The 27,027-nt window shown below is 46.1% G+C and overlaps 1 protein-coding gene across 1 annotated transcript in view; it reads right to left on the reverse strand.

Annotated features, from left to right (window-relative positions):
• The window catches only part of Lipc (lipase C, hepatic type), a 131,335-nt gene extending 106,356 nt beyond the window's left edge, over window positions 1-24,979 (reverse strand). The window contains 1 exon segment of the mRNA XM_051197914.1: window positions 24,801-24,979. Coding sequence (XP_051053871.1) covers window positions 24,801-24,885 — 85 coding nt within the window. The 5' untranslated portion in view covers window positions 24,886-24,979.
• Window positions 24,980-27,027: the final 2,048 nt, after the last annotated feature.

Raw genomic sequence — 27,027 nt, forward strand, 5'->3', positions numbered from 1 at the left:
CTGCCACTTGACAGGGGCAGGCCAGCATAATGCCTGAGTCCTTACACTTAACCTCTCTAAATCTGTCTCCTTGTGGGTTAAGTATCTCAAATAGGATCATTGTGAGAGTGATGGAGTTGATGACCATGGCAGCATGTTACAGACACCGAGTGTGAGCATGCTCCAGCGGTGTGATTCGTTACTATGAGATACACAGATACCAAACATGAGAGGGCAGGCAACAGGCTGCACCATGGCCTTAGCCAATAACCCAGCTGCTAAGAAATGCATGATCTCTGCCAGCAATTACAGTCAGACCCTCCCAACTCTAGGGCTCCTAAAGAAGCAGGCCTTATTCCTGTCAATACCTTGTCCCAGTCCATGGAGACTGAAAAGTAGGAGTTTCTGGGGTAACAATTTACCTCTCCCCTTCTCGTAGTGCTTTTGCTCTTGAGGTCAAGTTCAGGAAGCAATCAAGATGAGCTACCTTGGGGGGGGGGAGGGCGGAAAGTGGCCTATGGGATGGCCTTAAGCTGGATTTTTGCTGGGGTGTTTAAATCTTCCTAAAAACAGATTTTATTGCTAGCTTGACTATGTGCATGAGGAGGACATACATTAGGGTGCAGGTGCCTGTGGAAGGCAGAGGTGCTTTGTCCCCTGGAGCTGGAGTTACAGGCAGTTTTTTAGCCACCCAATGTGGGTGATGGGACCCAAACTTGGGTCCTCTACAAGAAGTAAATTAAACCCTTAACTTGACCCTGCTTGGAGTGGGGTTTTAGGGAGGTTGTGTGAACACTGGGTATGTGGCTACTTTAGCCATTTGAAGATGGATGCTCAACCAAGGAAGAAAAAGATTGTGGTGTATGTGGGGGGTGTATAATATATATATATATATATATATATATATATATATATATATATGGGTGGTATGGTTTGTGTTTGTGTATGTGTCTGCTGTGTGTGAGTGTGTGTGTGTGTGTGTGTCTGTGTATGTGGTATGTATGAATACGTGTGTGCCTGTGTGTGTGTGGTGTGGTGTGTGAATATGTGTGTGTGTCTGTTTGTCTGTTTCAGTCTGTTGTCCTGCAGATATAACAAAACACCAACAGAAGTTTATTCAGCTCAGAGCTCTAGAGTGAGGGAAGTCATAATTCACAGATAATGTAGTATCCCAATCTACTCATCATGAGGAAGCCCTCATGAGTTCTTCAAGGTCCCACCTTCCTACTGTCTCTGTGGCGATTATATTTCAGTGTGAGTGTTGGAGGCAGCTTGCAAACCATAGTAGGGTCTCCTGCTGTAGCCTCCTTTGACCCTAGGAGGATGGGAAGAGGACACAATCCAGGTAGTTTCAGAGGCTTTGTAAATAGGACAGTGTAGCCCATGGGAGGGGACAAAGAACATCCTTCTTGGTGTCAGATGAGATGTCAGGAAACCACACACACCGTGGTCACAGCACTGTCATGTGACCTAAGGCTACCTGCAGCAGATGGGACCAGAATTAACTAGAACAAGGTCCACAATCAAGGAATGAGCATGCCTGCATCTTGTGTGAGTCCACCTGTATCTTATGGGTTAGGCACCAGAAAGGGAAGGTGAGAGTTCCAGAACCAAAGCATCCACTGGCTCTCCCCTATCACTGCTCTCCAGTGTGAATGAGAGCAGACATGCAGTGCTGTCCCCTATCACTGCTCTCCAGTGTGAATGAGAGCAGACATGCAGTGCTCTCCCTCTCACTGCACTCCAGTGTGAATGAGAGCAGACACACAGTGCTCTTCCTCTCACTGCACTCCAGTGTGAATGAGAGCAGACACGCAGTGCTGTCCCTTCTCACTGCACTCCAGTGTGAATGAGAGCAGGCATGCAGTGCTGTCCCTCTCACTGCACTCCAGTGTGAATGAGAGCAGGCATGCAGTGCTGTCCCTCTCACTGCACTCCAGTGTGAATGAGAGCAGACATGCAGTGCTGTTCCTTCTCACTGCACTCCAGTGTGAATGAGAGCAGACATGCAGTGCTGTCCCCTATCACTGCACTCCAGTGTGAATGAGAGCAGACAGGCAGTGCTTTCCCTCTCACTGCACTCCAGTGTGAATGAGAGCAGACACGCAGTGCTGTCCCTTCTCACTGCACTCCAGTGTGAATGAGAGCAGACACGCAGTGCTTTCCCTCTCACTGCACTCCAGTGTGAATGAGAGCAGACACGCAGTGCTGTCCCTTCTCACTGCACTCCAGTGTGAATGAGAGCAGACACGCAGTGCTGTCCCCTATCACTGCACTCCAGTGTGAATGAGAGCAGGCATGCAGTGCTCTCCTTCTCACTGCTCTCCAGTGTGAATGAGAGCAGACACGCAGTGCTGTCCCTTCTCACTGCACTCCAGTGTGAATGAGAGCAGACATGCAGTGCTGTCCCCTCTCACTGCTCTCCAGTGTGAATGAGAGCAGACATTCAGTGCTCTCTCTCTCACTGCACTCCAGTGTGAATGAGAGCAGACATGCAGTGCTCTCCTTCTTACTGCACTCCAGTGTGAATGAGAGCAGACACGCAGTGCTGTCCCCTCTTACTGCTCTCCAGTGTGAATGAGAGCAGACATTCAGTGCTGTCCCTCTCACTGCACTCCAGTGTGAATGAGAGCAGACACGCAGTGCTCTCCCTCTCACTGCACTCCAGTGTGAATGAGAGCAGACATGCAGTGCTGTCCCCTCTCACTGCTCTCCAGTGTGAATGAGAGCAGACACGCAGTGCTGTCCCTTCTCACTGCACTCCAGTGTGAATGAGAGCAGACACGCAGTGCTGTCCCCTCTCACCGCACTCCAGTGTGAATGAGAGCAGACACACAGTGCTGTCCCCTTCACTGCACTCCAGTGTGAATGAGAGCAGACACGCAGTGCTGTCCCTCTCACTGCTATCCAGTGTGAATGAGAGCAGACATGCAGTGCTGTCCCTCTCACTGCATTCCAGTGTGAATGAGAGCAGACACGCAGTGCTCTCCCCTCTCACTGCACTCCAGTGTGAATGAGAGCAGACACGCAGTGCTCTCCCTCTCACTGTACTCCAGTGTGAATGAGAGCAGACATGCAGTGCTCTCCCCTCTCACTGCACTCCAGTGTGAATGAGAGCAGACATGCAGTGCTCTCCCTCTCACTGTACTCCAGTGTGAATGAGAGCAGACATGCAGTGCTGTCCCCTCTCACTGCTCTCCAGTGTGAATGAGAGCAGACATGCAGTGCTGTTCCTTCTCACTGCACTCCAGTGTGAATGAGAGCAGACATGCAGTGCTCTCCCTCTCACTGCTATCCAGTGTGAATGAGAGCAGACACGCAGTGCTCTCCCTTCTCACTGCACTCCAGTGTGAATGAGAGCAGACACACAGTGCTGTCCCCTCTTCAGATCCTGTTGCTGTTATGAAGGAGGGCCACAGAAGTTTCAACAGATGGGAGATGAAGGCTCTAGAAGAACACCAAGATTTTCTTGCCTTACTCTACCTCTTAAGTGCTAGGATCACAGGTGTAGCACCATGCCTGGTTTATGTGGAGCTGGGGATCAAACCCAGGAGTATTCTACAGTATGAATAACACCCCCAGCCCTTAGAGGTTGATAGTCTTTTCCCTGGGTGCCAGATTGCTAGCAGCCTCATCTCTCCTGCTGTAGTTCCAAGATCATCACATAGGGTCCAGGACCAACATCAATAGCATTATAATGTTTAAAAATAGTGTCTAGGACCTTGCTGGAAACACAACATTTCTGGACTCTCCCCAAGGCCCACAGACTTAGTAGTTCTGTATGGGCATAGCAACCCAGAATATATATGTATGTATATATGTATATTATGCATATACACACATACACACATACTTCAGGTAATCAGACACATGCTCTTTTGGGATCCACTGACTAAACTAATCTAGTGCCTGCCTCAATTTCCACATCCTGAACATCATGAGGGGTGAGAAGCATTTATGAAGGAGCCACCTAATGATCCTCCAGGAGGCTCCTTAGGAGTCTCAGCCCTAGCCAAGACCTCAGACTTGTAATTTAGGTCCAGGAGCCAGGGACAATGCTGCTTGCTCAGGTGTATATTGTGGTTTGAAATACCCCAGAGGCTCAAGTGTCTGAACACTTGATCCCCAGCTGGTGATGTTGTTTGGAAGGCTATAGGGCCTTCCTGGAGGAAGTGGATAGCTAGGGTAGCCTTAAAGGCTTTATATAGCCAAGCCTCACTTCCTGTCCCCTGTCTGTTTCTGGCTGTGGATACAGTGTGAGCAGCTGTCTCGTGTCCCTGTCATCATGCATTCACCATCATGATGGACGGTGTAGCTTCTTAAACTGTGAGCCAAAACAAACCCTCATTTAAGTTGTCTCTTGCAAGAATTTGGTAAACAGAGAAATATCAGGCAGTGTAGGGAGTGGGGTGTCTCTACACCTTGTCACACTGGTCAGTGGGCTTCTCCCACACTGTTACAAAGCCTCAGAAAACACTGGAATATCTGAATGAGAGGGAGGGCAGGCTGGGGCTCATATCAACAGCAAAATTACAATAAAAGGAGCATTCAGACACCTCCCCACTAGAAAGCCGCATTTATCTTTCAAAGTAAATAGCGATCAGTCCCAAGGAACAAGGGGACTTTCAAATAATGGCTAGCATGTGTTGATATTGACAGTGGCCCATAAATCTCAATTTCTCTGGGAGAGAATGGTGGGTGGCATTTAAATTCCAAGCTGTGGAAGGATGAAGGAGAGAGATTTACCTCTGCTGTGGGTCTGGTGGAGCAAGCTTAGAAATACAGCCCAGTGAGCATGGAGTTAAGTGCTAATTGACGGTCTCTAACATGCTTCATAACACCCCATTATCCAGATTGGGAGCATGACAGCTCAAACAGCTGAGCCTGGGACACTCAAAGACAGGCTTGGAACAGCCATCTAGAAAAGACTAAGGGCCCTAGGGAGCCTCCCCAGCATGGCTAATTGTCCCTTCTCCCCAGGTCCCTGCCCTTGCTAGCTTGCTCACTGCCCTTGTGTGTGCTCCCTGAGTGCTTTCAAACAACCTTTCTGTCTAGGGAGAGCTCTGCTTCTCCCCTCTGCAGTTTTCCAGAGTGGACAAGAGGCCTCTTCACTTAATAGTTTATGATCGCACTGCAGATAACTGGCTCTCATTCCCCTCCGCCATTGGAAATAGACATTTCGTTTCTACTTATTTACTGGCGCCAGACACTGCAGAGTGCCTTTACATACATCATCTCATTAACTCTAATTTACTGTGTGCCTTTGGAATGGTTGCTTGCCCTCCTTCAGCCTGACTCTCTCCTCTCCAGAGCCTGAGTACCTGTGGCCCAGGCTAGGTCTCCTCTCCAGCGGGGAGTTGGGTGTTATTGGTCGAACCTCCCAGTACTAAGCACAAGCTCTGGTTCAGTCTGCACTCAATCAATGTATGAATAGTTAGGAGGGAAAAAGAGAAGTCAGAGAGTAAGCCCAGATGCCTGGTGTGGACTGAGAAAATGGGGCATAAGTCCCTAGAGTGTCTGTGAGTGTGTGTGTATACAAGTCTATATTGTATATGTATAATAGCATGCATGTATATGAAAGTGTGTGTTGTATGTGAAATGGATGTTTTTTCCCCAGCTTAGTAGAAGCTGGAAGAGGGCTTTGAGGGTTTTATGTAAACTGTGCAGAGTCCCTGGCTCCCTAATCCAGCAAGGACAGTGAGTCACCTAGAGTCATATGGCCTTCTGGTGACAAGCTTTGAGCCATAACTTGTGGCTGACACTGGCTAGTACTGGCAGTGATAGCATCTTACAGTGCTTTAGGAACTTGTTACAAAGGGCTGATGAGGTAAAAATAATCACTGGGAATAGGAAACAGTCCTTGGGGAAGGCAGCCCCATGCAACTGTCTAATCCCTAGTTCCCCTCTGGTGGGCTTCAGAGCCCTACTTGCTTGCAGGCACTCCCCATCACTCTCCCTCAGCCCCTGCTGGATGGTTTCAAAGCCTGGCCCATTCTTTCCTGGTCTTTCTCAGTGCCCTGGAGGGCTTGGTAAGAAGCTTATGAAGCGTTGGGAATAGTACTGACCTTGGAGTCAGGCAGATCTCCAGTCAGACTTCACTGTGACGGCTCTCATCAATTGACCCTGACAATTAGGTTGTGTCAGCCCCAGTTTCCTCATATTTAAAAAAAGAATAAAAAATATCCTTTAGAGAGGACCTGTGGTGGGAAGGGGAAGGTTTGGGGCTATCTGGGGGTAGTGGGAGGGAAGTGTTGGGGTAGATATGATCTAGATATATTTATCTACATATATCAAAACATCAAAGAATAAATAAAAGGTATTTTAAACTATCTTTTGTAATTGCTGGGGTTTGGTGCTGGTGGCCAGCCTAGCTCTAAGTTTGGTGAGATACCATGTTTTCCCCTCTGAACCCAACATATGCACATAACCGAGCATCTACGTGGATATATAGCGTGTGTGTGTGTGTGTGTGTGTGTGTGTGTGTGCACGCCACACACACACACACACACACACACACACACACACACACCCTTTATAGAGTTCAGATTGTTGGAAGAGTAAAGCTGATTTAGGCAAAGTCCTAGCAATACTAAAGCCTTTGCAGGTAGCTTTGAGTCAAGGGACTGAGTTTTAGATTTCTTTGCATTTTTTCCCTTCCTTTGGCTGCTCCCACGCTCACATACTACCTGGTGTCTACTAGTGGGTCTAATTTCTGAGTCACAATGGGAGCCAGTCATTGTCCCTTTGCTATAGAACTTGAGGTCAAACTCTGTACCCCAACAAGTCAAATGTGTCCATACATCTCTGAGAAGTCAATTAAAATAGACAAATTAATAGTTATAAAAAAAAGCAGAAAAGGGAGCCTTGTTCAATGTAGACACATTGGGAAGAGGGACAAAGAGACCCAATGACCCCACTCCAAGTCTATAGTTGGAGTCCTAAAGTAAGATTATAGTTTCATAGCTAGTCAAGGAAATACGCATTTAGCAGTCCTGTTAAAGACGTGGCCCACCCACCCTTGACCCATCATTCCCTGGGCTTCAATCTCATCCTATAAGGTGGCCTGACAAGTTGTTTATCTGTCTTGAAAACAAATTTGCCCTTCTGGCAGGTGCCATTCTGGCGGGGGGGGGGGTAGAAGTGGCATTCCTATTTCTTGGGGTCCATTGTTTCAATAGTCTAGTGGGTGGAGAGACACAAATGCCTCTTTAGAATGTCTTCATTTCTGCCAGGTGAGTTACACCTTGGAATGTTTTTTTCAAAGTGTCATTCGGGGATCCACAACATTAGCATTGCTCAGATGCTTGTCAGATGCAGAGGCTCTTGGAGCCCATCTCAGATCTGATTGGAAGGTTCCCTGACTATAGCAAGCTGCCTAGGTGATTCACAGGCATGGTGAAGTTTGAGAAGTGCTGCTTTGAGAGCAACATCCGGAGCTGGGGGAAGCTTCAAACTCCCATAAAGGTAGTGAACATTGTGGTAATGAACAGGCAGACAGACAACACACACCAGGAGAACACCCTTCTTTCAGCTCTTGCACTTCTGGAAATGGTTTCCTGGCTCCACAGAAACCTAAAGGGTTTAGAATCATGTCTATAAGATCCATAACCGGAACACAGGCAGGTGCTCATATGCTCCTTGTGTGTTTCTAGAGGCTTATGGCCTGGATTGATCCCTTCCTTTCTGTCACTGGCCCCAGCTCAAGTGTACGATCCAGACTGAAACCGGCCCAGGTGACTTGCGAGACTGGTTTTATGTAGGAGACAGAGTAAGACCAGGCCTATGCTGGGTCATCTGTGCCTCTAGGACGTTTCCATGTCTAGCATGGGTGTGGGATTTACCAATGAAATTCACTTGTTTTTTAGAGTGTATATTACCTCTCACCCTTTGATGAGGCAAACATTCCATAGTTATTTGCCTTTAGTTTACTGTACACTGGGCCCGCAAGCCTTGGGTGTTAAGTCAGGCCCTACCCTGGAAGTGCTCCCAATCCAGGGGAGGATACACAAGGCAGATAATGAAAGATCAAGGCGCCGGGTGCCACGGAAGACTGTGGTCACATTTATTTGCCACTGTGGGCACCAAGCACTCAGGTGGGTGCCAAGCACACCGGAGACACTCAAGAGGTGACAGGGATCCTGACTGCACCCTGTTAGGAAAATGCCACGATAAGATTTAGAACCCCAGGACCCATGTAAAACTGGGAATGCCAGCTCACTTGTAATCCCAATAGAGGCTAGGCCAAGACAAGAAATCCTCAGAGCAAACTGATTGAATGGGCTAGTCAAATGAGCTCTAGGAGTCATTGAGAACTTACTTCAATTTATAAGATAGAGAATAATCTATAAGACACTTGGTGTCAGTCTTGAGTCTCTACATGCATTTGCATGCATGTGCACAGCACCCACATACACACAAACAGATATACTCATGTGCACACCGCACAAGCATGCTTACTAAAAAAAAGTTCAAATATTGTGATGTCCACAACTTTGAGCTTTGAGGTGGTGTGTGTGTGTCCCTCTGTCAGTCTCCTGCTCCTCTCAGTTGGTTTTATAAGTCTCTCTCTCTCTCTCTCTCTCTCTCTCTCTCTCTCTCTCACACACACACACACACACACAGAGAGAGAGAGAGAGAGATGCATATCAATAGAGAGAAAGCAAATACAAGGAAATGTTAACAATTGCTGAACTGTCTGAAGGGAATATGCTAATGCAACGTCCTTTAAACTTCTCTCTCTATTTCAACACTTTTGCAGTAAAAGGTGGAAAGCACCTTGGGGGCAGCACATGAATCAGGTGAGCTACACAGTGCTACACAGTGCAGACTACTAGGTAAACACACTTGCAAATATTTATTTCATGACCATCAAGGAAGAACTGCAAAGTGTTTCATCTTATTTCAGCCTCAGAATAGCCTAAGGGGGTCTCACTGGTCACATCGTCATGAATAAACATGTCGTCCAAGGACTTAGAAGTGGTGGCTCATAGCCACCTGTGTAAACTGACACAGCTGGGACCCAGGTCTGTAGACACCAAGCCTATTCTTTTGAGCCTTCCAGGGTCTTCCTCAGGAATCTACATTTTTAATTTTTATTATGCCTGTGTGTGTGTGTGTGTGTGTGTGTGTATGTACATGTGAGCATGTGAGAGCATGTATGAGCATGTGTATGAGTGGTCATGTGTGTATGCATGTGTGTAGATGTGGAGGCATGAGGACAACCTTGGCTGTCATCATCAGAAACACATTGAGACAGGTTCTTTCAAGGGCACGGAGTTTGATAGCTAGGTTAGGCCTGTTGGCCCAGATGTGCTTATGTCTTCCTCTCCAGCTCTGAGATTACAGGTGTGCACCATGCCCCTGCCTTTTTTCACATGAATTCTGGGGATAGAATCCATATCCCCAGGTTCATGAGGCAGGCACTTTGTTGACAGAGCAATCTCCCTGGATTCCATGTTTTGTATCTGGTCGTTTGGTTGACCCTGGCAGACTAGGAGCCCACAACCTAGTCACAAGATCCCAGAGGGTGGGAGGGTGCCATTCCAACCCCTGCTCTGTTCTTGGGTGCTGGCTATCACTGTACCTTCCTTCTGGGCTTGGCAGGAGTGGGAGGATGAGAGGCAAGGCATTCCAGTAGAGGGTGGCAACTGACCTTGGGCCCTTTCTCCTTGGCTGAGACCAGGCTGGGTGAGCATAGGCAACAGCCTGTCTGTAGACAGACTATGTGGGACAAACAGTTCTCAAGGCAGGGAGTACGTTTTTGGATCCACGCCATGCACATCCTCAGTAGATGATGTAGGGTCTGTGCCAGAGGGTGAGTTTATCACTTACCCTCAGTATGAGCCAGATAAGCACTCCTTCCTGGGCTCCTGCCAGTTGCTGCTGGAGCTGCCAGAAGGTCTTAATCACTTTGCTGAAAGGGGCTGCTGCTGCCCACCCCCCTTAACTCCCTATGAGTTGCCAGCTGGCTCCTGCATGCCTTAGCTGGTCTATCACTTCCCACTCTACCAGGAATGGACCCAGTTTGGTCTGGAATGGGCCTACTACTCTCTTCCCAATGTCATGTATGTATCTAAGCCTCTTTTCTCCCCAGGAGTTGTTATAGCTCCAAGAATAGAAAGAAATATTTATGAAGTCCACAGCATCCCCAGTTTGTAGCTCAGGACCCCAATTAGAGGGCCTTCGTTGCTTCAAATGACCCAGTATACCCCAGAATGTGAAAATTGTAGACAGGGTCTTTAAAGTGTTGCTTAAGGTTAAATGAGATTATTGGTGTAGGTCCTAATCCAGTGTGACCCCTGCCCTTATAGGAAGAGGCTATGGGCTGGAGAGATGGCTCAGGTAGTAAAGAACTTGTCATGGAAACACCAGGACTGGGGTTGATCTCCAGGACTTACATTAAAAAAGAAACCAGGCATGAAATATCAGTAGAAACTGGCCAATCAGTGGGTTTCTCTGACCAGCCAACCTAGGCTATGTGGTGGATTCCAGGCCAGTGAGAAACATTTCCTCCATGACAACAAAAAGGGTAGGTGGTACCTGTGGAATAACACCTGAGATTTCCTTTGGCCTGTGCATGCATACACATGTATGAGCACTTGCATGCACACATGTGCATGTATACTCACACTCATGGGAGGAGATGGGGCATAGAAGCATGGGGGGGTGATACACAGGTAGATGAAGTCATCAAAAGCTGAGGAGACAACTCCAGAGAAGCTGACCCTATGGACATCTTGATCATGAGTGTCTCACTCCCAGAATCATGGGATAATCAATCTCCATGTATAAGCCATTTAGCCTGTGTTATGGTAGTTCTGGTAGAAAATTACTCCGGATGTTCAATAAACACACTGGAGTCTAGCATCAGACCTGGCACACATACCATGGTAGCTCCATCTCTGGGTAAGCTGATAGTATTCCCAGTCATCCTGAATGTGGACTTTTCCTTTCACACTGGTCATTTGGTTATCCAGATGTGGTAGGTAGGTGGGTCCTCACCTTCCCTTCCTGAGAGGGTTCTTGGAGATTTTCTTGCTTGGGCAGCTCCCTTCCTGATTATATGGTTAATATCACCTATCAACTCTTTACCTGTCTATGATGGGGGTTATCATTGTAAGGTTAATTGAGGTGTTAAGACATACCACTGACATACCATGGACTGGGATTCTGGATAATAGAAAAAGGAAAACATGAATGAATTTAAGCATTCATAGCTCTCTACTTCTTGACTGTAGACACAAGGTGGCCAGATGCCTGGTCAAGCTCCTGCTGCCATGACTCCCCCATCACAATGCACTTGTCAGGTACTTTATCACACACTGTGTAAAGTAACAAAGACACCAGATCTATGATGAACCTTCATCTAGTAGCTGATGGAAGTAGAAGCAGAGATTCACAGTTAAGCCTTGATCCTATCTCCTGGAATCCAGTTGTAGAGAGGGAGGCGTGATGAACAAAGGGGTCAAGACAAGGCTGGGAAAACCCACAGAAACAGCTGACCTGAGCAAGTGGGAGCTCATGGACCCCAGTCTGACAGCTGGGGAACCAGCATTAGACTTAACCAGGCCCCCTGAACATAGGTGTCAGTTGGGGGGCCTTGCAGTCTATGGGGCCTCTGGCAGTGGAACCAGTATTTATCCCTAGTGCATGAATGAACTTTGGGAGCCCATTACCTCTGGAGGGATACTCTCTCAGCCTAGATACATGGAGGAGGGCCTAGGTCCTGACCCAAATGATGTGACAGACTTTGATAATCCCCCATGGGAGGCTTCCTCCTCCTTGAGGAGTGGATGGGGGGTGGGATGGAGGGTTGGTGAGGGGAATGACAGGACAGGAGAGAGAGGGAACTGGGATTGGTATGTAAAATAAGATGGTTTTTAATTTAAATACAAATTAATTTAAAAAAGTAACAAAGACACTGATTATGCATTAGTATGGTTGTGTCCCTCTATGTGACATGATGGTGGCGGCAGGGATTGCTTAATTATGAGACAACTGTGAGAGTTGTACCACTGGCAAGAAGGCTATTCTCAGAGCAGATGTCCCCATGCTATGTGGATAATACCAAGCATAGCGGCCATGAGAATCCAGCTCAGTTTATGGAACTGAGCCTAGAGGACTCTTGGATGGTCCCCTGGAGAGATCTTTGGTTGCCTTAACACCGCCCTACAATGTCCAGCCTTGATACAGGTGGCTTCTTCCTCTAGGATTAGTGTCCACACTTTGTTCCTACTCCCAGGAGCTACAGGCTAGGATGGAGCTTGGGGTGAGGGAGGACTGAGACTTTGTATATGGATGGTTTTGCTCCTGGGCCACTAAAGTTGTTTCTATTTGTCATTGTCTAAGTGACTCAGCTGAACATCATAGGGTCAGAATATGTCCCAGGCTCCTTGGCACTAATATACACAATAGGGTGGATGATTGAAGGCTAAGGGGCTCTCATGGGGACCCCAGGAGACACCTCCTATCCCATTTCCCTTCAAGAAAGTCCACACGGAGGCAGAATCAGGGAGGCAATTTTAGGCTTGCTGGAAGCCTGAGAACTAGAGTCAGATGGGTCTGGCTGTGACCAGTGACTTGGCCACTCATTAGCTGAGTTATTCATAGCAGATGACTTCATGACTCTGAGCAATCATGTTCCCACCTGTAGAACAGGTCCAATAATACCTATTTCACAGTGTGGTTCCATATAGTAGGTGAAATGAATAGGCACAGCCTTGAGTCATTGAAAAGTTCTTAAAAAATAGTAGCTGCTGGGGCTGGAGAGATGGCTCAGCAGTAAAGAACACTGGCTGCCCTTCCCAAGGCCCTGAGTTCAATTCCTAATACCCATGCTGTACTAAACAACCATCTCTAAGTGCAGGTCCAGGGTATTGGACGCCCCGTACTGGCTTCTGTGGGTACTGTACACATGAGGTGCACAAACAGGCAAACCTCACACATAAAGTAAAACTAATTGAATCTAAAAAAGAATAGCTCTATCATTTCACACATTTTTGTCTCTACTTCATTAAAGCAATATAAGAACCCTTCCCCAAAAGCATCAAATCTGAATTTTCCTCATTTGCACTTGATCAAAAGTGGATGCGTGTCCAGTCCAGAGAGTATTGACAAAACCATGGTGTAATGATCATCGAGTGCTTGCACAGTTCGCACAGAATCATGCCTTTGTCCCCTGAGTCTGGGACTCTGAAGCCCTCGGGCAGTTGAGTCATGTAGGGCTAAGTCAGGGCACAAGGTCATATCAGACACGGAACTCCTCTTCCATGTTCCCCTTTCCCCTTCACGTAAAGTACCAAACCAGTGAGGGGAGCACTGTGGTGCTCCTGGCACCATGACAACCACTGAATTACCACCTAGGATGTCAGCCCAGAGGGAACCGGCTCATTTCTCAAGAAAATTAGAGGTAAAGGAGTGTCACTGGCTGTGCCGTGAGTGGAGAGGGCTTCAGAGGCATCACCTGGATTCTTATGTGACAGAGGACATGAAAACAAACAAAACAAAATCCACCTCACCGGCAGCCAGACCCCAAGACTTCAGCCGAAAACAGACAACACTCACAGAGTATAACCGGTTAGGACAGAGGTGGAGGGCTGTGGAGGTCACAATTGGCATGAAACCATCCCCTCCTCTGATTATAGGAACGTGTGATGGGTGCCGAGGTATTAACCTCAGCTCAAAACATGGGGATGTAGACGGTTGACCAGCAAGCCCGATGCCTGGGGTTCTGTCCTTCAAACTACAAACCTCAACTCAGCCCCCCTTTCATCTTTCCATCCCACCTATGAGACCATGCTGGTTATTGGGGGATGATTGTTTGGTCTTACATGTGCCTTCTCTTTTGATGGACTCCAGGGCGGGCTGGAATTTCTCTGCTTACCAGGCCTTCCATAGACTCACCAATACAAGCCTAGTTCTCCTAAGCAGCCTCATCCCTTCCCAGGAGGGAGGGTTTCTCCAGGGTTTCCCCTTCCTTGCTGCAGTAAGTAAGCCAAAGACACCTCCCTTGAAAATGTTACCAGTTGCATTCCAAAGGCCTTAGGTGGTGTGATGGTGAAGACTGTCAATTTGACAGGACCCAGAATCACCTGGACAGAACCCGTGGCATGGCCGTGAGGCAGAAATACCTACCTTAATGTGGGCAGCTCCCTGACATATCCTTGGGTCTCAGACTGAATAAAAAAGAAATCAAGCTGCCGCCAGCATTCATCTCTCTCTCCTTCTGAGACATGTGGACTGTAAAACTATGAGCCAAAATAAGCCTCTCTTTCCTTAAGGTGTTTTTGTCACAGCTATGACAGAGGTGGCTGCATCTGCACATGCTTGTACCTGTCTGATATTGTTTACAGGGTTACAGTGAGAACTCAGTGGGCCAGTGCAGGTGGGAGTGGACGCTCCAGTGTAAAATTAACTATTGGTCAGTAAGCTAGTACACTGTGAAATTTGCACATGGTTCTCTTTTCTCAGTAAGGGATTTTTCAGAAGGAGGGTTCCTATGCGATCCTGGTTCAGTTTCATGGGACTCCCTCCTGTGGCTTAGTGTTTGGAAGAGCAATGAACAAGAAGACTTCAAAGAATCTGCCCAGAGCTGGGGCTTGCTTTAAGGAACAGCCGAATGTTTCTGTGAGGGCCCAGTGAGATGGCAAAACTGGAGAGCACAGGGCCCCACCCTTGCTCTCCCCTGCTGCTATCATTGCTCTCCAGAAGACAGGGCTTCAGCCAGCCTGGGAGATAAGGTTCTCCAGGCAGTCTGACAAGGTACCCCACCCCTTCTCAAATGCCAGCTTCCAGGGTCAGGATCAAGCTCCTGCAGGTGGACTTGGAGGTCCTCGCTTTTGATCATTTCTTTTACTGTGTTTCACTGGTCCATACCTAAGTCTCATGGATGCTCAATTTAATTTTCCTTTTTTAACCCTTGAAGTCAAGACTGGCTTGTACTTTTTCCTTATAATATTATTCTACTTCCTCTCCTTCAAGACTTGAATTTGGCTGGAGAGATGGCTCAGTGGTTAAGAGCACTGGCTGCTCTTCCAGAGGACCTGGGTTCAGTTCCTAGAACCCACCTGACAGTTCACACCTGTCTGCCTCTCTAGTTCCAGAGGATCCAGTGCCATCTTCTGGCCTTCTTGGGTATTGCATGCAACATGGTGCACAATCATACATGCAGGAAAAATACTCAAAACACATGAAAATACCCTCACCCCCATAAATCAAGTACTTCTCCTCTGAAATGCCTTTTTGATCGACAATTATTGGCTCAGAATTGACTTTATGTTTCAATATAAACTACTAGATTTTTTTCTACTATGTTGGTTCATCTTAAAACTAGGGAGTTGGAACATCTGACATCAGAAAGTTTTGCATAATTATGGGCAGGCTGGTCCTTCCCATCTGAGAGCTCATAGGCCTCACCCAGCTCTGCTAATGCCCACCTCATGTGAAAAGAATTCCTCAAGCGTATTTTCAGGGTGGCAAGGAGTGGCTCAGGGCTGCTGTGATGAGTTTCTCTGTCATCACAAGTGAGTCTCAGTCAGCCTGGAAGTTTCTCCTCAAGAAATACTTTCTTTTCAGTTTGCAGATGTTTTATTTTTAGAAGAACACATTTTCATAAATACCTTGAATTTAATAATTTAATATAGATTTGGAAAATTTGGCCCACCAGCATTTTTTTTTTTCATGGAGTTGGTGAGTTCTGGGTGAAGGAGAGAGAAATTTCTTTTCTTTCAGATGTATAGCCACTTTTGGAAAATGACCATGATTCTGTAAGTGAGTTCTCACTCATAGTGCTATAAGCTACCAAATGAGACTCTTTGGGAAGAGCACACACACACACACACACACACACACACACACACACACACTTGAAGGACAAGAAAAGGGGAAATGTAGTGGTGGTGAAACATGATCAAAATACATTATGCACATGCATAAAATGTCATTAGGAAGCCCATTATAGATAAAAATAAATTATGTCACAGCTCCTGGTGAGGGAGGTCGGTAGACAGAAGTAATACTCATTCCCAGCTTTTTAGTCTGGAGTTAGAGATGAAGCCAGGTTCACTTTGGGGGTTCTATAGGAAGTGTTCATCCTCTATTGACAGGGGTTTTCTAGTGGGTCTCTGTGGCCTCTACTTGTGATGGCTAGTTTATAACTGTCAACCTGACACACTCTAGCATCTCCAGGAAAGAGAATCTTGATTGAGAAAATGTCTGGATCAGGTTGGCCTGTGGGCATGTCTGTGGAGATTGCTTGACTGTTAATTGCTGTGGGAAGAGGCAGCCCACTGTGGGTGGCACCATTCCTTAGGCATGGACCCTGAACTGTGTAAGAGTGCGAGCAATCCGTGTGAATGCATTTGTTTCTTTATGACCGGGATGCTTTGTGCACCCCTCCCCCGTGACATCACTGTTCTGTCGGACTGTGACCTTGAATTTGAAGCTGAACAAACATCTTTCTTCTCTACATTGCTTTTTGGTCAGGATGTTTGATCATAGCAACAGAAGTGGAACCAGGGCTGCACCCTAGCGGCATCACTTGAAGTCTAAAAAATGTCAATTTCCAGTTGTACTCTGGGCCCACTGAATTGAGAGCTCGGCAGATGACCAGGAATCTTAATTTTATTGTTTTATTTTAAAAGGAACTTCTTTTAAAAATATTTATTTATTTGGTGTGTGTGGTGTGTGTGTGCTCATGTGCCACATAAATTGGAGTGCCCAAGGGGGGCAGAAGAGGGTGTCAGTCTCCTAGAGCTGGAGTCACAGGCATTTAAGTAGTTGTGAGTCATAGTGTGGGTACTAGGAACTGAACTTGAGTCTTTGAGAGAGCACAAGTGCTCTGAGCCTCTGCTCCCTCCTCCAGCCCCAGGAATTGTACTTAACAAATCCTCCGGGTGCTCCCAGAGGTCCAGTGCTCTGGTCAAACCCTTCATTCCATCATGGTGAAGCTGATACACTTTCAAATCATTAGGATCCTTAAAGTAACTATACTACATATTACATAAAATTTGAAAGAGATAAAAATTCAGAGAAAAACCCAAGAGTAGAGAGCAGTCTCTGTGCATTTTTCTTCCAATGTTTTCTTGTCTTTTCCTCCCCTTCAAGTCTTCAAATATAGTTTCACACAATTGTAATTACAGGACAAACTCAGTTATGCACACTGCCCTTTTCTCACCTAATGTTGAAACATAAATATTACTTGTACTGTCACGGACATGTTTTCTAAATCCACACCACTCTCCTGGGTAGCAGAGTGAGGATCCCAAAAGTGAGCTGGTGTGTGTGAATGTGAAGAAGGGGGTATAGGGGTGAAAATGTGTTCAAGGAGGCCACCCCTCCCCCACTTTGAGTCTCTCCACTCTCCGCCCTCCAGCCCCAGCCCCACTGGGAAAAATAAAAACTTTGAGTGTTTCTGGAAGTAGAATTATGAAGAGAATAATGGATTAAGCTAATAGCTTTGCCTTTTCAGAAGCCAAGGAGACTCACTGCGCACCCTAGTGTTAATGACTCAGAATTGCACCTTCTCTACAGCAGCCCTGCAGGCACTCTAGGATCTTTCAGTCTGCATATATCATTAATTTGGTCTTGGTCCCCAGCCCTGGGCCTGAATGTGAGCCCCAGCACTGCCCAAGTTATTGTGGCTCCTCTGCCCCATGCAGGACTGGATCTTCCACTGCGCCCAGAGTCCCACTATGGTGCCTGTAGCCTCTTGACAGAGTCTGGATGACCTGACCACCCCTGGTTAACTCCATTTCCTGACAGGCTGAGAGCCCCAGTAGTCCCAGTTCTTCACTGAGATGTATCCATTCTAAAATGGAACCCTCCTTGGAACCAGTGGCCAGCCACCTTCCTGGCAGCGAGAAGTGCTAGACTCTGCCCTGTGTAGAGGCCATCAGTATGGTGTCAGAAATATAATCTTGGAGGATGTATTTGAGACTGCTCTGCTCTTCTGTGGACCAGGCCTAAATCAGGACAGCCTGTCTTCCTGCTGAGTTGCCTGTGAGTACCCGGCATGGCAGCTGGTGTGTTAAATAGGGCAGAGGGAGGGGAAGACCATAGTGGGAATCTAGATACCCAATTTTGGCTTTTGACTGGGCGCTCTCTGGGTGATTTGTGTTTTTAGGTCAGTTTGCAGGCCAAAGGCCTTCAGAGGCTCTGCAATTGCTCCCTATACAGAGCTAGGTCACTGTGGAAGGCAGGCAGGGTGACAGTCACATGCCTGTCCTCTGACCCATGATTTGTCCTAGCTAGGTGACATCCATCAGGAGGGTTCTGGACCTGCTGGGCTACAGGGCCAAGGCACTTGCTGGTGGGAGGAAGAGTCTCTTGAAGAGGAAGGGGGAGGGGTTCCTGTAGAATGCTGGGGTCTGGTCCCCAGCTGCTGTGGAACTGTAGGCGTGTTCATCTGGGGGTATGTGTTGCATTTCTGCTTACCTCCTCTAATAGTAGTTACAAGCGGGGAGCTAGCAGTTCTCCTTGGGGCAGTAATCTGAGGCTGGCTGGGCCTGCAAAGATTAGTGGAGGTAACAGGTCTGAATTGCAAGATCGCTCTTTTCTAGTGGCCCTCCTGTCAGGAGGACAAACCCAAGGCTTACCTGCCCTTCCCCAGTGGGGGGATGAAACCCAGCCACAACCACTGAAATACCTCCCAGTCTAAGCTGGGAGTAACCAGTCAGCCAGCTAGCCTGCCTGCCTTCCTCTCTTCCTCCCTCTTCCCCTCCCTCCTCCCTTCTCTCCTTTCCTCCCTTCTTCCCTTTATTCTTATGCATTCAAGTCTCACTCATGCCCCAAAGAGTACACCATGGCTTTAAAACTCTGCATACTTTCAAAGAAACTTCCAGGTTCTAGTAAGATACATATGTAGTCTTAGAATGATTCAATATGTTAGCTATTCCATCCTATTTTCCTGCCTTGCTATTTCGTGTCAAAATTCCTATTCCTGATGCTTTTAAAGGAAGTAAGATAAATTGTTTTTGAGCTTTCTTTTTGAGGTCATAGGTCCCTTTCACAATTTACCAAGAGGTAACCTTTACCAATAGGCAAAGAACCTCTATCCCCTGCTCAAAACACAAGCTACACACAGTCTCGGTGTTATTTTGGGAGGGGTTCGGATTCTGAAACCCACCGCCTAGGCTGAATAAAGATCCCCAGTGTTGAGCTATGAGTATCTCAGGATCAAAAATAATCCATTTGTTCCAGAATCCCATCATTTCTAAACCCCAGCCTTTCTGAGACGTTTGGTAGTAGGCATTTGGATTTAAAGGTGGACTTAGCACTTGCTGGGTTTCCCCACTGGTGGTTGATTCCAGTATGTTACAGTTTAACTAGCCCTGTGCATTTTCTCACGCATGATCTCTCTCCTCTGTCCTCCATCTCCCCCTCCCTCCTCCTGCATCTCTATTTCTTCCTCCATCTCCCTTTCCTCCTCTTCTTCTCCTCCTACCGTCTCATCTCCTCTATCACCATCTCCTGTGTCCCCTCCTGCTTTCTTCATCTCTAGCTCTGTCTCTCCCTCCTTGTTCTAGATAATTTACTCTCAGACGGTATATTCAGGCTTGAAAGGCACAGGCACATCATCAGCTCCAAACCTATGTCTCTGCATGAGGAATGCCATGCTTCCCTTCCTCCCCAATGCCAGCCTGCAAGACCCCACTCAAACACAACCCCCTCCGGGTGCCTTCTTCTCACGAGCAGTGAGAAATGAGCTCCTCCACACTCACTTCTCTCCAGTGGGACTCATCATATGCTGCGCTTTGGTGGAGAAAAATTACACAGCCATGTCTGATCACCTTCATTACACTCCGGAGGCTATCTCATGCATTGCATCTGACACATAGATGGATCATTCTAATTCCCTTATGTCTATACTATAAAAATATTTTCAGTAATATTTATGCAAAAGTAGTAATTACTTTCTCAACTCATTCTTTAGTTTAAAGCAATGGGTAGATTATTTTTTTTAAGATTAAATTTTAACTTTGAGGTATTCAAATACAATAAAAGTACTCTGGTTTGAGCTCAAATTTTTACTTGTCAAGCAAGTTCCTAAACTTTATAGTTCACAATCTGTTTTATTCATAAATGTTAAACACAAAGATGTCTTAAGGGATAGGCATCATAAGAGGAAGCAGAATCGAAGTCATGTGACTCCTGTGGATTCATCTTTACAGTCTCTACCCTGCCACTTTAAATTTTAGCTTCCTGTTTAAATGTGGGGATGGCCATTAAGAAGGTTGGAGACATGAAATGTGCCTGAGAGCCACCGCACGCTGACATGGAGCATAGTCACTTGCTTCTGAGCTTTAAGGCTACACAAGTAGAACATGCCTGAGTTTGGGTGGGCATAGCATGTGTGGACGTTGGGGACAGTCTCTGGGGTTGGTCCTTGGCTTTCTACCTTGCTTGAGACAGGACCCCATTGTTCACCATCTCATATGCCATGTTCAGCAGTTTCTGGAGATTCTTCTGTTGCTATGCCCATCCCACTGTGGAGTTCCCAGATGACAGGTGTGTGCCACCATGTTTGGCCTGATATGGAGATTTGAACTTAGTCCTCACAGCTTGTGTGACAAGCACTTTACTCACTGAACTTGAAGTTTGATGTTCACTTCAGCATTGTGGGTCCCATGATGCACTGTTGTGGGACACTCCTGTGCACAACAGGATAACTGTGGCACATCTGGCACATCTGGCCTATGCCTGCTAGAAGTTGGAGAAGTGCTGTCTCCATGGTGTACAGTGGAAAATGCTTCTGGATACTGCTGGGTGTTCCTGGGAGGGCAAAGTTACCCCACTGCGAGCCCACACTGGCAGATGGGTTTACATACTGCAGAGAAGATTCTGCTTTCCTGGGACCAGAGGCCACCTGACTCTTACCCTCTGTACTGAGGTCTCCTACTGCTAATTAGTGCTAATTCCTTCAGCTTTTGGATAGATAAGGACCTGGAAAAACAGCAGGATGAGGATACTGTTGAGAAAAATCCAGATAGTGCCAAGACATGGCAGGTTGGGTAGAGTAGGGTCGAGGCCAAACCTACTTGGCATGGATTACTTCTAAATCCCAAGTCTCGATGGTAATAGCTGTGGCACCTGGCAGTAGGTTGGGTGTAGTTACACAGTGACACCAGCAAAGAGAATGGATGAACCATGTGGAAGTGTATGGATGGCCCTCAACTCTAAATGAAGGATGGTCCGGTCCAAGAGAGCTCAAAGGACTTCTCATGAAGGAAAAAGTCCCCAGCAGGCAATGTGACATGTTAAATCTTAAGGTGTTCTCAAGGTAGGCTTTGGGAGTATGAGTTTGTGGACATTCTTTGAGGACTTTCTTCCCTCCCCTCCCCTCACTCCCCCTTTTGTGAGATCTGGTCTCACTGTATAGCTCAAGTTGATCTCAAACTCAAAGCAGTCTTCCTGCTTCAACCTTCTCAGTGCTGCAGCTACAGGTGCAATGTCCTGTTACATTAGTATGTACATAGATTATATACATAGTATACATGCATCATACATGTATATAGTACATATATATGGTATATGTATATAGTATATATACATAGTATATAATACATCGCATATTTACATAGTATACATATTACATATGTAGTTAGTATTTATACATGGCATATGTATATAGTACATATATATAGTATATATATATATATATGTATGTATGTATTGCATAAATGTATAATACACATTTCAGTAAAAACCAAATACAATATTCTTGGCCAAGAGGTGGAGAAAACCTGGCCCTCTGTGAACCCAGGGAATAAAGACTGACATCTTGATCAGGAGGGGCCTTCCTGGCCACATGTGATTTTTGTACTTCAAATTCTTTCCCATCCTCAGCGCCCCCTCTCCACATCCAGACTTAGCTTTAGGGTTTGAATTGAAGAGCAACTTCTCCATAAAATTCTGTCAACTTCCATCCACTGTAGATTAGATCTGAGCTAATTTGCTTTGCTGGCTGCCTTCTGACCACACCCTGGCTCTGCTGGTTGCCATCTGTCTACACCCTGGCTCTGCTTGTTACTGTCTGACCACACCTTGGCCTCCATTACATATGCAACCACACTGTAGTTATAAAATGATCTGAGTAATCTTCACACATCTTTCTGAGCAGATTATGTCCATCCCTGGCCCTCCATCAACTTGCACATCAGTAAATCTCAAAAAAAAAAAAAATGTTGCCAACTGTATAGATGGATGGTTAATTCTCCTTTCTTTCTCTTGTTGAACTTCTTTGTCCAGTTTCACTTTATGTAGTTTTCCATCTTACATAGAAAATTCTGCCTGAAAAGTGGAAAAGGCTTCATTTCTGTTTGGTCCCTAGTCTTGTCCCTTTCCTTCTCTCTCTTTTTTTTTTCTACAAAGAGGGATTAAGAGATTGATAAAACTACCAGTACATTCTATAATTCTCCTAATGCTTCCGCAAGAATTGGCTGACTCTATGTGGGCAATGTCATGCACTCTGTGGGTCCATAGTTATTCTCCCTTTTGATAGATGTGGTAAAGAGCAGGAAAGTGACATTCAGTGCTGTTGCTACAAACTGATCTGACTTATTTAATGTTTTAATACAAGTGTAGGAGTCAATAAAAATACAAAGCAAAAAAAAATCATCAGAATTTTTACTTGAATGGATCTAAATTATGATGTGAGGGCAATTTTTAGACAAGACATTAAGAATAACATGATCTAAGCAAAATACTAACATTATACATGGCACATAAAATGATCAGTAAGCTGAAGTAATTAATATAAAATTAATAATAACTGACATGAGCTATGAAGTAATAACTTTATAAGAACAGCATGTTTTCAAAAGAGGAAAAACTTTCTGGAATCTTCAGGTATGCAATAAGTTATTGATTCTCAAAAAAATTTGAGCTCTCTTTAAGCATAGGAATTAAAAAAAAGGTGTGTGTGTGTGTGTGTGTGTGTGTGTGTGTGTATTTGTTTGCATGTGCTGACTAGTTTTGTCAACTTGACACAGTCTAGAGGAACTAAAACCAAGAAAATGCCACCTGCGGGCAGGCCTTTGACACATTTTCTTGATTGATGATGGATGTTGGGGAGCTCACTTTGCTGTGGGTGATGCCACTCCTGGGCTAGTGGTCCTTGATGCTATTAGAAAGCAGGCTCAAGAAGCCAGGAGGAGCAAGTCATTAAGCCCTGTTCCCCCCAAGCCTCTGCTTCAGTTCCTGCCTCCAGGATCCTTCCCTGACTTCTCTTCATGATTGGGACATCTAAGATGAACTAAACCCTTTCCTCCACAGGTTACTTTTGGTCATGATGTTTACTACAACAATAGAAACGATGTAAGTGCCAGAGTCTGTCTAGGCCAGAAGAGTGTCAGATCCCCTGGAGTTGAAGGGAGTTGTGAGTTAGCTACCTGGTATGGATGCTGGGAGCTGAATGTGGGACGTGTTCTCTGGAAGAGTAGCAAGCAGCAAGCATTTTTTTTTTTTTTTTTTTTTTTTTTTTTTTGAGACAGGGTTTCTCTGTATTGTTTTTGGAGCCTGTCCTGGAACTGGCTCTGTAGACCAGGCTGGCCTCGAACTCACAGAGAACTACCCAGTGAGTAGCAAGCATTCTTAACCATTCCCCCATCTTTCCAGCCCCAAGCATAGACTTTGAGGAAAGAAAAGTTTATGTCTCTGGTGGATGTAGAGGCTCAAGTCTGCTACCTCAGTGCTCATGAGGTTGAGGGAGGTGTGGCCTTGGAGGCAATGTTGTCTTATTGGAGGAAGTGTGTCATTAAGGGGACAGGCTTTGAGGTCTATTTCTCAGGCTTCCCTCGGTGTGGCAGTCTATTTCCTGCTGCCTGTAGGATGCAGCACTCTCAGCTCCAGCAGCACATCTGCCTGCCCACTGCCATGCTCCCCATCCTGACCATAATGGACTGAAGCTCTGAAACTGTAAGAGAGCCACCCTCAGTTAAATGTCTTCTTAATAAGAGTTGCCATGGCATGGGGTTTCTTCACAGCAATAATAAACCCTAAGACAGCTACATAGACCCTGTCTCCAAATCAACCATCCATCCATCCATCCATCCATCCATCCATTTGTCCCTTCATCCCTCCATCAATCCATCCATCCAATTTTAAAGATAATTTGAGCCTCTACCACTAGATCTTGATGACAATGGGCATGAAAGTGAGGTTCCAAACCCCTGTCTAATTGTTCAATCCGTTTGCTGAACTAACACAACATTCAGCTAGGAACCCGATTCCATCTTCCTGATGGAACATGTGAGTGCATCCTTGACCATCAGTCTACTTTATGAAGCCACAGACCAAACAAGTAGACTGTTGGTGGCTCTTTAGCCCAGGAAAAAACTGTTAGAAAACTAAAGACTCAGAAACATGCAATGACATTTCTATTTTATACTGGACTAGAAATAGGACTCCGATTCTCCTCTTTGGAGAGAGCAAGGTGATTTCACAATCCCAGGAAGACAGAGCATTTGATTGCACACCACACACCCAGATGGCAAATTAGAATCCAAACAAACCCTTAGGAAGATTCCTAAGTCTTTCAGATTATTGTCTGCTGAGTCAATTTTCTCCCACGGTGTCCACATCACCCCATACTAGAGACTGTACTGCTAGCTGCAGTTTTTTCTCCCCTGCATCTACTCTCAGAGCATCCTTTTGGAAATCCAATCCCTTTTATAAAGTGCTGCACAGCACTGGGTGCCTTGGGTGCCACTAACAGAATCACTTCGTGTGCTCTGAAGCAGATTCCATCCCCCGCCATCAATCTCTGCAACACATTCAAGAAAGAAAAATCCACAGCCATTTCTAGAGAAAAGATAAATTCCTACCTGTCCCCAAGCCTTGTCCGCAGGCACTTGACTGGATAAAGATGCATAAAACCAGGAAGATGTGGGCATGGAGGGAACTTCTCATGTCTCTTGTTTCACCCTGGGGTCCGAGGTCTTCTTGCTAATGTCTAGAACTAGAGACCAGAATGCTTCTTGGTACTCAATTGGTGAAGGCTCCCATTAATTATTAACCTTAAAGCATATTACCTAGTGTTTGGACACTTCTTTGCCTCCCCCAATCCAAATCTAACAATATCTAGTACCAAAAAGATTGACCCACAGAAACACTTTTTATTTTGATAGATTTTGTAAATAAAACACCTCACCAGGTCTTTTCTCCTTTTGAACCAAGCTCATAGTTCAGAATCAATCAATTGGGAGTTAGTGTGTTGTTTTTGGACATTTTCTCAAAGGTAGGGTAGGTGACCGCTGCATCATTGCCTGCATTTCCCTCTGAAGTCCCTTGAAAGAGTGTTGGTGTCATGAATGTGGTCTTGCAAGTAGCAGGCTGACCCAGAAGAGGAAGGAGAGCGGCATCTCCAGGAACCCTGCTTTCTGTTGAATTCAGCCAAGTTCCAGGCGCCTGCAATGTAGGTGTGGTGGGGCAGCAATTCTACAGCTGAAAGAGGAGTGGGAAGCCAGAGAGCTCAGGTTAAGAAGGAACTGGGTGAGAAGCAAAGATCAGAGTCTTGCTGAGAGCTGTTAAGAGATACCCCAGGATAAACTCACTCACTGGGTTAATTAATGTTCAGTTGAGAGCTGAGGGCTATGAAGAAGCAAGGTCATTCAGCAAAAGCATTCGGGGAAGATGCTGTGGTGTGCAACTCTTGCAAGATTTCTTGGCTCTCGGTGTTGTTTAAATTTTATTTATTTTGTATGTCCACACTGAACAAATAAATGCTGTATATTGAACACCACTGTGTAATGGGCATGGTTCTTTTGAGATAGCTAAGTGAATAAAACAGACGAGCACTACAGTCCTTGTGGAATTTATGTACCATGGGGTGAGAAGAATTATACAATAGAAAGTAGACATAATAAAGTGCGCACACGTGTGTGTGTGTGTGTGTGTGTGTGTGTGTGTGTGTGTGTGTGTGTGAACTGTGGGTCTGGGAACATGGTAGAGTGCCTGGTTGGATCCCTCATGCAGTGTGTATGGTTGCACTTGGGAGGTAGAGGCAGGAGTATCAGGAATTCAGGGTCACCTCAGGCTACACAGTGAGTTCAAAGTCAGCCTATACTAGATGACATCTTGTCTCAAAAATTGAAGTAAAAATTAAGAGATAACAGGGACAATGAAGAAAGCAGTGATTTTTAAATAGAGTTGTCAGAGTGAATCATGTCAGAAATTGGGCTTGAAACAAAGGATTTGAGGGATGTGAAGGAGTGATTCTGTGGAGAAAGAGTTTCGGACAGTTAGGGCGATGGTCCCGAGGTTGGAACATGTTTGGTGTGTTCTAAGAATACAAAGATGGCTAGTGAGCAGGGACACACATCCATAGGTCTGTGTCATTTACATAAAAGACTCAGAGACACATAGCAGCAAAATATTAAGCAACATGATCTGTGTTATTCTGCAAGTGAGCAAGGATAAAGAGGCCAGCAGATTGTCATTGAGCATGGTGCTTTGATGGTGGCTGATGCAATGTAACGGTGGGGCAGGGAAGGGGCTGGATTGTTTGGTTTGTGGAAGTGGAACTATAGATTCCTTGGGTCTCTGAGCTGATGGGGGACGGGAGGGGAGGGGAATGAAGAGTGACTCCAAGGCTTTTGGCTTAAGCTAACAGATAGATTAGTGTGGTTACCATCAACTGAGACAGGGTGAGCTGTGAGTGGAATGGGTCTGGTGGGGGGTGATGAACAATTAGATTTGGCTTTGTGGAGTCTGAGCTGGTGCTGAAGGCCCCCCTCCCAGTGGACCGTGGAAATGGTTAGCTGGCAGTTAAAGTGTCCATTGTTGGCCGCCAGTGACTGACTTCAAAGCTCTCTGAAGAGGCTGGGAGACAGCTCAGTGAGGGAACTGCTTGCTATGCAGACACGAGGACCTGAATTTGATCTCCTGACTCCACATTAGTTAAAAAAAAAAAAAAAAAAAAAAAGGGTCCAGACACAAGCATGTTCTTGTAACCTCAGGGCTGGACAGGCAGAGCTAGGCTGATCCCCGTTGGCCTGCCAGCCTCACATAATTAGAAAGCTGTAGGTCCCAGTGAGAGACTGTCCCAAAAAG

This window comes from Phodopus roborovskii, unplaced genomic scaffold (assembly GCF_943737965.1).
Source record: "Phodopus roborovskii unplaced genomic scaffold, PHOROB, whole genome shotgun sequence".
NCBI classification, from domain to species: domain Eukaryota; kingdom Metazoa; phylum Chordata; class Mammalia; order Rodentia; family Cricetidae; genus Phodopus; species Phodopus roborovskii.